The sequence below is a fragment of the Primulina huaijiensis genome, unplaced genomic scaffold (genome assembly GCF_012295235.1).
Source record: "Primulina huaijiensis isolate GDHJ02 unplaced genomic scaffold, ASM1229523v2 scaffold37775, whole genome shotgun sequence".
NCBI lineage: Eukaryota > Viridiplantae > Streptophyta > Magnoliopsida > Lamiales > Gesneriaceae > Primulina > Primulina huaijiensis.
Genome location: NW_027358831.1, coordinates 656,916 through 670,353, shown reverse-complemented (window position 1 = coordinate 670,353; position 13,438 = coordinate 656,916). Strand labels below are relative to the sequence as shown.

Here is a 13,438-nt window from a genome sequence, read left to right as displayed (position 1 = left end):
ATCAGGCCCGAAACCAGGGGGCATTTCGTTGAGGCCATTCCGTGTAAGTAACCCACTAATAGTTGGACTTCATCAAAGTTTAGCCAAATATATTTGCTCTATCGCATGCAACACAAGGCTTTAATTGTTTTAGTCTGCAAAATTTCAACCAACCCTTGGGATAAAATCCTAAAATTGCATCAAAAGATGGACATTTTTGCTCACATGTGAGGTTACTGAGAAAAATACAGACTGTTAGACAATGTCCTGAAAGTAACATCTCATTTTCTGTTTCTATTACACGAAAAGGAAGTTTTAAAAATGTTTAAAAGAAACAGCAAATTAGTGAAAAAATGGTTTGAGATTGTCTTCCTCTATAGGATTTGAAGGGATACTGACTCTTTCAATTTAAAGCATAAATCATTACTTCCTCAAACCAAAAAAAGGGGGATAAATCATTACAGTTTTGTCACATTGTTGGATAAAAAACAATAACCATATTTATTCAAGTACAACAACAACATAAGAAGCCAACATCAAATGAATTTGAATATATTTAATCTAAATTATCAAAGTCACATCTATCCATTATTTACTTGGCCGACAAAGAGTTTATAGAAAAAAAATTTTGCCCACGAACTTGATCGTGGTTTAAGAAGTGAACACCTCCCAATGATAATTATGTCTGTGGAAACAATCAATTCCAGACAACAAGATTTGAGACATGCTGTCCCATTATTCTACAAGTTNTAATCATGAGTAAGATGTATAATAGTTGTTTGTTGACAAATAAGAGTACACCATCATGAGAAATCTCTTCCAACTTTTGGCAAGATCGGATGGAGCTAGCTATGAACCATGGACTTATTTGCCCTTAAAAATTAAATTTTATATTTTATTTTGTTTGTGAGAATACATATATATACACACACACACATATACATATATATACATATATATATATAGATATATATATTTGTATTTAGGTATTTGTATTATGTATTAAATTATATGATGAAGTAGTTGAAATTTCTCAAACCCTTTGCGAATATTTATATGATTAATTAACTACTTTTTGTTACCGATAAATATCTCTTTATTGGGAAAATAGTTTTATTATAGGAGCATTATAGAAAGGCAAGTCATGGATTAATAATAACTTTTCTGTAATAATGTTGAAAAGGCCCATATAAAAGCTATGGAACCATGAATTAAGGATGCATTGTCTACCATATAATACAGTCCTTGCATCAAAATGAACGTCTTTCCAACATCTGTGGACTCACATCATCATTTAATTAGGCCTACCATTAATGCACCAATTCAATACATACACACATACATAATACATACACACATACATACACTCACACATGCATGATATATAATATATATGATGAAGATGGAGGGGAATTAAGAATTTTAAGCTTTTTATAATATAGAAGGAGCTAAAATAAATCCGTTGATCATCAACTTAATAGGGCAAAAAGATTTGTCACAAACAAAAACATACATACTAATAACCTCGGATAGCCGATCCGACTTGATTCCACCACGAGCCGTCTACATATCCGAGCCCATTCGCAAGGTTGGGCTTAGCCCATATCTAATACAAGTAAATGGGCAAAGCACCAACACCAAATCGGAGCTTAGATAAATTTTTTGTTACATCAGCTAGCTTGTGCGCGCACGCGCACACACACACATATATATATAATATATGATGTATATATTACATAATCAATGTGGAAAGTATGGCACCAATCACCATATTTGGTTCTTGATATTACAGGCATGTGCTGTGGACACAAATTTGAAATTTTGATGTGATTTATTATTTATTCAATGAAAGCGAAAAGATTCAAAAGGTAAAAACTTAGGCTGAAATTCTTTTTTCGAGTGTGATGAAATATGTGAGCCAAAATAAACAGAATTAATGATAGGAATGCAACAATTAAGCAAAGATTGATTTATGTATGTCTTGTCTCTGTCCATTTATAGGCTTTGGAACATGTAAATTGGTCCCAGAAAATAAAGGCCAATTGCATCAGATTACAGCTTTTTTCCCAAGGTGAGTGTTATATTCTGAGTGACTGATTTTAAAAGAGACAATTTTGAATGAATACCTTTTGTTTTTTTAGATAACATCATGTGTAATTTATTTATGTCTTCAATTTGTCAGGACCACACGGGTCTTAATAAGTTCATATTATCTGTCTCGAATTTATGGACTTGTTTTTTTTTTTTATTTTATTTTGTTCAGATAGATTAAAAAAATTATTGGAAAAAGAAAGTTTACAAACACACTTCATATGTTGTTCTTATTTTATTCAAAAAATGGTTGCACATTTTTTAAAATTAGTTAACAAATAAATATTATTAAAAAACCAAAATATATATATATATATATATATATATCACCAAATTTAAATATTAGAGTATAGATTTGAAACAAGAAAAATAAAATGAACTTAAATTATTGCGACATGTGCAATAATAAGTTTAGTAATTAAATCTCTTGTAAGACGCTCTGATGGCTTTTTATATGTGATAATAGTCGATCTTACTCAAACGAGTGATTCAAAAATAAGATATATGTATCACAAAATTGACTCATAAAATCGTTTAAAACAATATTGGCCAAACAGCACAGGACTCGATGCAGGATTTGCTGAATAAATTGAGTGATATATAAAATTTGTGCAACTAAAATAGCATTGGAATTTGATATGATTCACTTCAAAATTTCTGTCCGTCACTGCTGGCTTTTTGTCTAAGTAAAAACCTAAATATTTAATGATAAATGATACGAAACTTAACCACTTGGCGTAAGTGGAACAGTGCAAAAGGAGAAGCTGTAATAAATATTTAATATAAAATCCAATCTCTCTTTTATTTAAGTTCTTTGTATGCTTTTTGGCATACATCCTTCCGTGTTAAATATAGAATTTTGCTGTTTATCTGTCGAAATTTTATTATTTTTCAAATGTCTTTGTCATTATTTGTTATTATCAACAGTAATATTTTTTTAAAAAAATTATACAAATATTTAATTGAGCATAAATACAATATTGACAATTATTTGATAAGAAACTTAAGTCATAACCCAAGTTAGTCTTCGTGGAGTGGTTGAGATTTTTCATATGTATTTTTTTATTTGTTTAATTGGATTAATTTCACCACGTTAATTTTTAAATATTCGTCGTTACTTTTTTTTAAAAAAAATAAATAAATAGTACGTAATTTTTGCTTAAATAATTGATTTGAAATATGTAACAAATTATAAATTTATTTTCTTAAGATAAATGTAAACTAATGAAAACCTAAATTACATATCTCACCGATGACGTTTGTTTAAAAAAAAAGGAAGATATTTTATATATAATGGCTTTTAAAAACTACTTATTTAAATAAACATATTTAATTTTTAACCGACCAAATAACATTGACTGCGAAATTTGTAGTTGACGTGTGTCCCAAATTTTTAAATAACTTATTTTCCAGGGGCCAAAGTATAAAATATTGTTGACCTAAACTGTGTGAGTGCATGTATGTTGTCCACAAAAAGAAACAACTATCACTATTTGGATTTCATTCTTCAGATTTATCTATTTTTTTATATAATTATTTTCTTTGATTATAATTTTTGAACATTGATTATGTGATTTTTGGGTATGCCTAGTATTTTTTTGTATTATCTTTATTTATCATATGTGATATGTGTTCATATCAATCCAAGAGAATTTAGGTTATAAGAAAATAAATAATTTATAAAGATAAAGAGGGAGACTTATACACGACTCTCAACTGGCTTTTTTGTTAATAAAATAAATAATATATTTATGTTTATACACTTTTTTAAAATAATGATAATAATAATAAAAATTATAGTAATCAAATGTGATAATGAAAAGCTGAATAAGCGCACTTCTTATAATGTGGCACTTTATTTATTGCAAATTAATTAAAAAAAGAAATGAGAAAATATTCTTTTTTTTTCTTTTGTGCTTTCATATATGGAAATGTTCATGTCAAGAAATTGGAAGGGCTTTCTTGTTTTGAGAATAAATACCCTTCAACTTTCTTTTTTTTTTTTTTTAGGAATGTATATATGATTTCTTTATAATCAAATTTAAATAGAAAATGACTTAGCTTCCACTAAGATAAATTCCAAATAATGCGTTACACTTGTTAATTCATGTTCAATTTCTATATATGACAACACCTTTTCAATGGCCAAACCTTTATATATAATATAGATATTACTATTGCATTAATATGTCCTAAGAAATGTCTTATTATAACATCCAAGCTAAGGATAAAAAATTTATGTGAACTCGATGGAGAATTCGATGCCCGATTCGAATGAAGAAGGAAGAAGATATGGAGGAAATTTTTTAACCTCATTAAATAAATGAGTAATCGAGTACGAACAATTTTGGGTATGGAGATGTAGGCGGATCTTGAAGAATCCTACTATACCCGACCTGAATACTCGATTAATATATATATATATATATATATATATATATAAAATTTTTCGGCTATGATGTTAATTATAATATGTTTGTTGAATGTTATTAAGTAGATTGAATGAAGAAAATTATTAATATAGAGTTGATGTTATTTTTTTGTAGAATAATGATGTTAGGATAAATCGTTTGTAATATTTTTTATTTATTCTATAATATTTATTTTGATAATTCTATATTTCATTTTTTTTCTTACATTAGTAAATATCCGTAGCTTACTTGAAATAATTTAAATTTGATAAAATACAATTATATATGGTAATATGATATTTGGATACTCAATCTTCTTACAAAAATGATGAAATTGAATACCCGATGAGTGCGGATGATGATAGAGACGGAGGATATGAAACTATACTCTAACCCGATCAATTGTCATCTCTAACTGAAGCTGGCCGTGTTGGATTAAAAGTATGGGCTTTTAGGCTTATGGGCTTTCCATGTGTGTGAATGAAAATTTGAAAGGTGGATTTGTCCCACATTGGAAAAATGAAGTAGTATAGGTAAGTTTATATTGTGTTACACTTTAGGGAGGTGTAACAATGATTGGTCAAGAGGCTCTCTCTCGCGCACACAGGCACAGGGGGGTGCAAATCATGGGCCCGATTTGCAGTGGAAAAAGGCTTGACTTGTGTGCAAGCGTACGAGCGCGACCTGGGTGCGTCGAATGTCGGACCGATCAAGGCAAAAATTGCCTAGCAGTCTATGCCATCTTTTATTTTTTTTTTTCCAGTTGAGACCTTTCACATGCCCTTGAGACCTTTCGCATGGTCTAACTGTTGGTGCTTCATCTCCCCAACTGTTAGTGATTCATCTACCATCTTTAAGGCAACTTTTGGCCTTTCGTATGGATGATATTGACAAGTATAAATAGGGGATGTGCCTAACCAAGAAAACCTACCGAAAATCCACTTTCTCCTCACTATACTTCTGCGTTCTGCTACAGTACTTCTGCTTTTGCTACAGTACTTCTGGTTCTGCTATAGTACTGCATCTGCTACAATACTTCTGTTCTGCTACAGTATTTCGTTCTGCTACAGTACTTATGTTCTGCTACAGTACTTCTGCTGTTCGTTCTGCTACAGTACTACTTCTGCTTCTGCTGCTACAGTACTGTTTCTGCTCTGTTCACGGATAAAGTTCAGGTACTGATTTTGTTCGCTAGCATAGTGCTTTGTGCTACAACTCTGCTGGTTTGCCCGTTGTATCCTGGGAAACAGACGTCCGCTGAATCCTCGGAGCACATACCGGAAGGGGCGAATCTGTTTTAAGGAAACTGTACAAGCTACAGGCCTCGGTTTGATTTATTGTACTACTGTTTTGATTAACTAAATTGATTTGCTGGTTTTACACATAGCTATCTGTTCTGTTTCTTCCATATAATTTGAACAACAGGCCGGCCATGACCTTTTTCTCTACCTCCCTCAAAATATAACTGATTAATTATATTTTGATTCGATGATGTTATGGAAAAGAAAATAATAAAATGTAAGAGCGAATAATAATATTTTGACGCCATTTTTAAGCTAAGATCAAAACATGATATCGTATAAAATTAACTACTATTATTTTTAAATATATATATATAAATATAATGAGATACATCGTTGCCATAAGCACACGTATGTCAAAGTTATGTCATTAGTTATCCTTTATTTTTTTAACTACAATTATAAGGTACATAAACAATATTAAATTGCATGATTTCTTTCACAAGTGAGATGTGTCAATGTACTCAAAATTTGATAAATGATCGAATAAATAAACCAAAATGAGAATCAATTAGTGCAGATCAACACCCTCAAGAAACGGGTAAAATTCCTGTCCATCCACAGCTTATCTTTTTTCTTAAATTCGATCCTCTTATCGAATTTATAGCATATACGACTTAAACCAATTTTTAAATTATTTTAATAAAATACTACCTTTTAATCATTTTATATTTGAAATTAATAACTTAACAATCTAAGTAATTCAGTATGTTAATTCATGCAATTTAATCTCTCAAACGCAAGTGTTTTGGATGTTTAAAGAATATATGAAATTGCACAAATTACCAAAAAATATTTGGATGCTTTTAGAAACCCTTAAAACAACTAATATGGTTTTATCATAAAAACGCATTCGTTTCTAGTAAATTTTATTTGTTTTTTTAAAAAAAGGTTTTATTTTATTTTCATCACATTCCAAAAATTTTAATATTCCCTCAAAATGGTACATTATTTATAAACAAAATACAATAAATCACACACAAAACATTCATTCATGAAAAAAGATCTCAAGCACCATAAAAAATTAAAACAATTTATTATTGATTTTATTATTAAAACATATATGAATCAAAAGTATTGTAGGTGATTTATTGTGTTTTGTTTATATATAATGTTTGATATATTTAATTTTTAATAATTCATGAAAACGAGATTTGTTCGAACAAAATATAATACAATGCCACATCAAGTGGAGCCATATTTCCTCCTTTGCTTTGGTGATACAAATTTTCTGTTTACATCCTTGACTTATCAATTTTTTTTCAAAAAGAAGGAAACAATTATTTTAAATTTCCAAGTAGAAAAGAACAATGGCTCATCTTTTACATTGCTTTCTCTTCTTTTCATGTGCTCAACCTCCTCCCCCACTTCCTCTTCTCTCCCAACCTTTCCCTTTTTATGATTTAGATTTTCTCAAAAAAAACCCAAAAAAAAAATATATTTCTGCTGATTTTTTTTAAATTTTATGTAACATAAGACAAGATGATTAGCGTCAACGAATTGAAAATAGGCACATTATTTGTTTAAGAACACAAAATCTACATATAAATACGTGTTATCAAATATACCAAAGTTATACTTTAATACTATAAAAAAAATAAGAATATGGTTCCCACAAAAATGAGACTTTTGTAAGCATATGATAACTTTTTTCTCCTATAGCTATACAATCATTATTAAAATCCCCTAATCTCTTGTAATTTGAATTTCTTTATCGGGGAAACACTGACTATTTTACTAATTTAAATTCTTCACCAAAAATCACTAAAAAAATATAAACCACCCTCCCTATCTATGTACATAATTCATCCCCGAAAACCCATGATTTCCTTGGCTCCAAGGGTGCGTGTGACATATGGATGGCACTGCTACAAGCAAAACAGGTAGGACCATCTCCAAGAACTCGAATTTTATGCTTGTACCATTCCCACATGAGATTCTATCAAGAATCTTCTTGGACTCGTTTTGAAGTATCTTCTTGGAATTGTTATCTATCCTCGATGAATGTTCGTTGAACAAAATCTCTAAATCTTTTGGAATAAAGTTTTGGACCAACAGCAGAGATTGAGGTAGGATCAACCTGTAAGGATTTGTACGCATGCTCGAGTTTCTTGCTGATGTCGTAGTCTTGTAGAATGTCGATTATACCAAAGTATAGGATTACTTCACAGGTTTCACCGCTGCAACGAGGTTTCAAATTGCCAGATCCACCTGGCATGTACTGATCAAAATCACTCCTTCGAGCCACTCGCTCTGCTCGTGCAGGCATGTTGGCACCGAGTCTGATCAATGGTTTCCTGATCAAGCGCAAGTGCAAATCCTAACTCAGAACGTAATAAAGAATATATGAATATCACATATATTTGTTTCTTGACATTTATCTAACTTGGACAGGGTATATATCCTTGGAATCATCTCATTCAAATAAAGGCAAAATATAAAAACAATTCCAAAAGAACGTAGCCACACTATCAAACGGCTCCTCAGTTCTTTCAACGGCCATGAGCAGAATAATCAAAAAGCCTAAAGCAGATTCTATCATAACTAAGAAAACAAAAGAAAGTTGCTTCTAATAACTCCACACAACTGAAGAACTTCTATAGAAAACCCGAACCACAAAAAAATGAGCCCAAACAGACAGATTATAACAATGCAAGGACCATACCTGCCAGCTAAAATCCGATCCATGTCCTGTAGTTCAGCTTCTAGGAAACGAAAGCCTCGCAAGAATTTTTCATTCTGATACGAATCATTCTTTTCTGCAAAAAAATAAGATATTTTATAAGAATTCACCATGCCTTTTAGCAATACTGACTTAATGCATTACTTATTATGGTGAAAAATAACCTGTACGCAACAAAAAAGGCGACAGACCAATCTTGTCTCGAGTACTATCATCGCGAAAATGAAGACCGACTAAAAGACTGTAATCCATGATCCTCTCAGCTTCCAAGAATTCACAATCACGATCTATTTGTCTGTCGACATGAATTAGTAAATTAGGAAAATATCGACATAATAAAATAGAAAAACATAAGGCTAACAGGAGATGCGCCAAAACTCACTTCATTAGTTCTTGGTACCAACTGGTTTGAAGCCTAAACACAAAGTTGAGATCAAGATCTTTAAGGGTTGTGGTTTCATCAATCTCTCCCTCAGGCTTCTCGGTACTGCGGCCATGGGATGATCCTTTCAAATCAAATCTTTTATGAATTCGATACACGGAGTAGAATAAATTTCCCATCACAATGAACCTTGTCTAATATAAAATGACACAATATGTATTAGTTTGTGACAAGGAAGCAACTCAACACAAACAGGACGAGTGCATTTTTAACAAGAACCAAATACCTTGATGCCACCCACTGGTTTTACGCAATGGACACCAAAAAACTTGGTCACCAGAGAACTTTCGTAGCGACAAACATGTCGGTAATAATTTGGAAGCATCTTGATGAGAACCTAATGAAACAAATAGCCAAACTTTGTATTTCAGAAATATGAATAATCAGTAGATAGCCTTGTCAAATTGAAATAGCACCAAGAAATTTCAGCGGTGCAAGACAAAAATCATGAAGAAATTCAGAGCTTCAGCTTATGCTATCGTGCTCACTCAAGATAGCATCATTCGAGATTAACAAATAGGTAATTGCATAGATAGCCAACTAACCTTGGCTTCTGATTTCTTGACCGTCTTTATCACAAACCGGTCATCCTGTGTTAAATAAAAGAAACTCCCACTTTTCCCAGGAGATGAAAGCTCTCTCAAGGCATTGGTACCGCAAACAGCTAACATATAATCTGCAGGATCAACTTGGAATAGCTCCCTTAGATGTCTGAGAAATCATTAAGTGTCGTATTAGAATGCAAAACTAGAACAAAACCATAATAGCTAATATAAATCATAAATTTACATAGGCAGAAGAGCAGCAACAAAATTCAACAGATACAGCAAATAAGTATTATGTTTACACATTTCTAGCAGACAGGGAAAAAAAAAAGATAAAGAGTTACCTAAACACCACAGGACAGTAATCCTTCCACCGGAACTCCGGTGATTGATGGGGTGGAGTTGTTTTTGATCCTTCCGGAGGAAACCTAGTCCAAAACTTCTCCTTAGGATCAAAATCACTGAGCTTGAGATCAGGCAATCTTGAGGCATCCTTTCCCACCGAGTGCCTAACAAACAATTGCCAAACCAAATCAGCAAACATCATATTGAAAACAAACAGCTTATGAAATTTCCACACATAAATTTCAAAACACCAGTTTATATCCATCATCATTTGATCCATTCTTACCGAATGCCCAATTGAAGATTAAGCATCAGATCATAATTCTTATGACCTTTCCCAATCATCTGTCCCGGCTTCTTCACTTCCCCACTAATAACACTAGGATTCTTCCTAAACTGCTTTTGCTGCTCCATCAAAAAGCCATCAGAGCACGAAGGCCGCAAAGTATCAATGATATCACAAGTTATATCTCCGCCCTCCCCTTCAGATTCCCAAATGCAAATTCTTGGAAAGGCCCTCTCCATCACACCACCATCAGCGGAAGATGACCTTTTCTTCCCTATACCTCCTCCAGGCACCACATTCAAGCTCTCCTCCCCAACCACCATCAACGGAGCCGATAACTTATAACTAAAAAATCCCTTCAAACCTTCTTCATACACCGTATTCCGACTTTGAGAAGGGTAAAAAGTCACATTCAAGATTTGATTGTTACTCTCTTTTTTGCAAGAATCCTTACACCAACAACCAACGTAGCAACTCCCATCCGGCCAAGTGAAAACCCCATGTCCCTTAGGAACCCCATTTTCCCAATTCCCTTCATATCTATTCCCAATGTTCCAAATCAAAACACCCCTTCCATTGATCATCCCACTCTTCCACTCCCCATTATACTCGTTCCCATTTCTCCAAACATACCTCCCTTGCCCATCCTGCAAATTCCTTCTCCACTGCCCCTCGTAACAGTCCCCATTAATATAGTGCTTCACTCCGTACCCGTGTTTTCGATCCGAGGACCAGGAACCCTTGTACATGTCGCCATCCGCACCTATAAAGGTGCCCACACCCTCCATTCGGCCCGACTTGAATCCGCCTTCAAACGTTGCGCCTGACGGCCAAGAAAACTTCCCCTTACCACTCGCTTTCCCTTTTCTCCACTCCCCCTCGTACATGCACCCATCTTTCCATAGATATTTACCCGATCCATGAGGAGTGCTGTTAGAAAATGTTCCTATATACAGATCCCCGTTGGGAAGAAGCTTTTCGAGTGTGTCAGCTGCTGGTGAGGTTGAAGTAGGCGTCACCCTACGGCAGCCCGCCTGTGATTTGCTCCTCGGGATGACAACAACCGATCTCGGGGTAGTAGTCGTGGTAGAATCAATAACTTTTTCTTCACCACCATCTTGAAATGTTTTCTTCTTCTCGTTATCTTCAAGTGATGCAACTGACTTCACAAACAACACTGGCTCGAGCATTTTCTTAGGAAAAAAAGATAATCTTTACTTGGGTAAAGAATAATTCACTGGACTACAGCCAGGAGATAGCACAAGACAGCACCTTTAGCATCTCTCCGAGCCGGCAGTTTCTTCGTTTGTTCGTCATATATCCGTTAAGTTCCGCAATAAATCATCTTGAAAAAATAAAAAGATAAACACTGAGAACCCTTCTACAGAGATAGTAGATGGGAAGGAGGGAATCCAACAACAGATTAATTGAATGAATAAAAGAACAACACACCACTGAGACCAGCAAACGATGAAGGACAGAGGAGAATAGGAGAGAGAAAGAGAATGTGAAAAGTAAAAGAATTCAAAGCGTTAACAATGTGTGAGAGAGAAGGATTGCAGTGTGCGAGGTAGGAAGGGAGGAAGGGAAGGGAAAACGTTGCCAAATTTAAAATTTATATTATTGTTTATATTATTTATATACATATACAAACAATCAAATACCATAAATAATTAATACGTGGCCTAATCTACTCTCATTGTGTCGTCGACATAATAAGGTTTAATCAGACAATTAGAAATATTTTTAGACCAAAAATAAAAATTATCCAACTTTGACTAATAAAACACCAAGTCCTCAAATATAATCCAAGTCTATAGGGAGAAATAAACAAATATTAGTTACTCTTCACATGCGATACGTGTGTATACAATCTTTTTTATCATTATCGATGTATTAAAATGAAATTTGACAAATTATGGAGAGACTAAATTGATATTTGAATTGTTGAAATAAAAAAATAAAAATAAAAGTGTGTTGAAATTTAAAAAAAAAACAAAACAAAAAACAAAAATGTAATATTAGTATCATATAAGGGTAAAGTTGAAAGAAAATGTTAGTGTCCTTCTTAAGTGGTTACTATGATGCCCTCAACTTTAATAAAATAAAATAGATACATGGAGACCTACTAATAAACTAATTCACAAATTTATCAACATGCATATCAAATATATCCATATTCTTTTTGAGTTTTACAAACAAGTGAGAAGCTCAAATTGCATGTCAAAGTTGTCGCTAAACATACATTTATCGAAAAACAACCATAACATTATACAATAATTAATAAAATCAGCTTCAGATGCTCAAATTGGTTAAATATATAAGCTTTTGATTAATCAATGATCAAAAGTTTGAATTGATTGATTGATTTGATTAAATTTGAGATAATGTAATATTATTGTTTTGTCTTTCTGAAAATATTTATAATATTATTTATTAAGAGTAATATTGTAATTTCAATTCAATGATTTGATTGATATAAGATTAATGATTGATAGATGTATAAATAATAGAGTAGGTCTCTTGTGAGACGGTTTCACGAATCTTTATCTGTGATACGGGTCAACCCTACCAATATTCATAATAAAAAGTAATACTCTTAGCATAAAAAGTAATATGTTTTCATGGATGACCCAAATAAGTGATCCGTCTCACAAAATACGACCCGTAAGACCGTCTCACACAAGTTTTTGCCTAAATAATATGGTGCATCGAACATGAGATTAGATTGGATAAATAATAACGTGAACCAAACAAAATAAATAATAACGTGAACCAAACTAATAGAATAATAATAATAATTAACCCCTATCGTTGCCCTTTCTTGTGGTATATTGATTATGATCTTGAAATTGACAGAAATTAATTAGTGCGTATCGAATAATTTTCAGTCTTATATGTCAATTGAATTCAATAAATATTTATATATTTGGATTGGAAAATGTGGGCCCATTTTGCCTAGCTACAGTCGATGTTTTCCTTGCACTGATTAATCACCGTGTCATGAATATTACAGCCTTTTATCCACTTAAGAATCCGTATGTTTTCTGTGTCTTTTATTTAAAAAATGAGATGGATTAGTCTATTTGTTGTATCTTGTCTCATTTGTTTTGAAAATAAATTTAAAATGATTTATAATAATTTCATTATAACAATTTGAGGTTACAAATTAGTTGATATAAGAATTCATTTTACATTTACAGATGTGTAAGCGTGAGCTCGAGACGTGTATGTATCCATCAAATTTTGGTTTACTTCTTTCAAAACTAAAATTTGGTTGAGAAATATAATGAAAAATAAAAAAAAAATTCATGAACAATATCAAATTTAATTATGTTATTATGAACTCGAGCAA

General features: G+C 32.4%; 1 protein-coding gene across 1 annotated transcript; it reads right to left on the bottom strand.

The window, feature by feature from the left end:
• Positions 1-7,388: 7,388 nt before the first annotated feature.
• LOC140968795 (phosphatidylinositol 4-phosphate 5-kinase 1-like) lies at positions 7,389-11,687 on the bottom strand. The gene is made up of 8 exons (XM_073429904.1): positions 10,084-11,687; positions 9,797-9,961; positions 9,453-9,618; positions 9,134-9,244; positions 8,848-9,041; positions 8,630-8,760; positions 8,448-8,541; positions 7,389-8,079 (listed from the first exon to the last, which is right to left on the bottom strand). The coding sequence occupies exons 1-8, from the start codon at positions 11,271-11,273 to the stop codon at positions 7,770-7,772; spliced, it is 2,361 nt and encodes a 786-aa protein (XP_073286005.1). The 5' UTR covers positions 11,274-11,687; the 3' UTR covers positions 7,389-7,769.
• Positions 11,688-13,438: the final 1,751 nt, after the last annotated feature.

What these genes read in the sequence shown, in the direction of transcription:
- LOC140968795 (XM_073429904.1), bottom strand. Translation starts at nt 11,273, where the DNA reads ATGCTCGAGCCAGTGTTGTTTGTGAAGTCAGTTGCATCACTTGAAGAT. An exon ending in AATCTTCAATTGGGCATTCG is followed by an intron (nt 9,962 to 10,083) that starts GTAAGAATGGAT and finishes ATTGTTTGTTAG; the next exon opens with GCACTCGGTGGGAAAGGATG. An exon ending in AACCAGTGGGTGGCATCAAG is followed by an intron (nt 9,042 to 9,133) that starts GTATTTGGTTCT and finishes ATTTTATATTAG; the next exon opens with ACAAGGTTCATTGTGATGGG.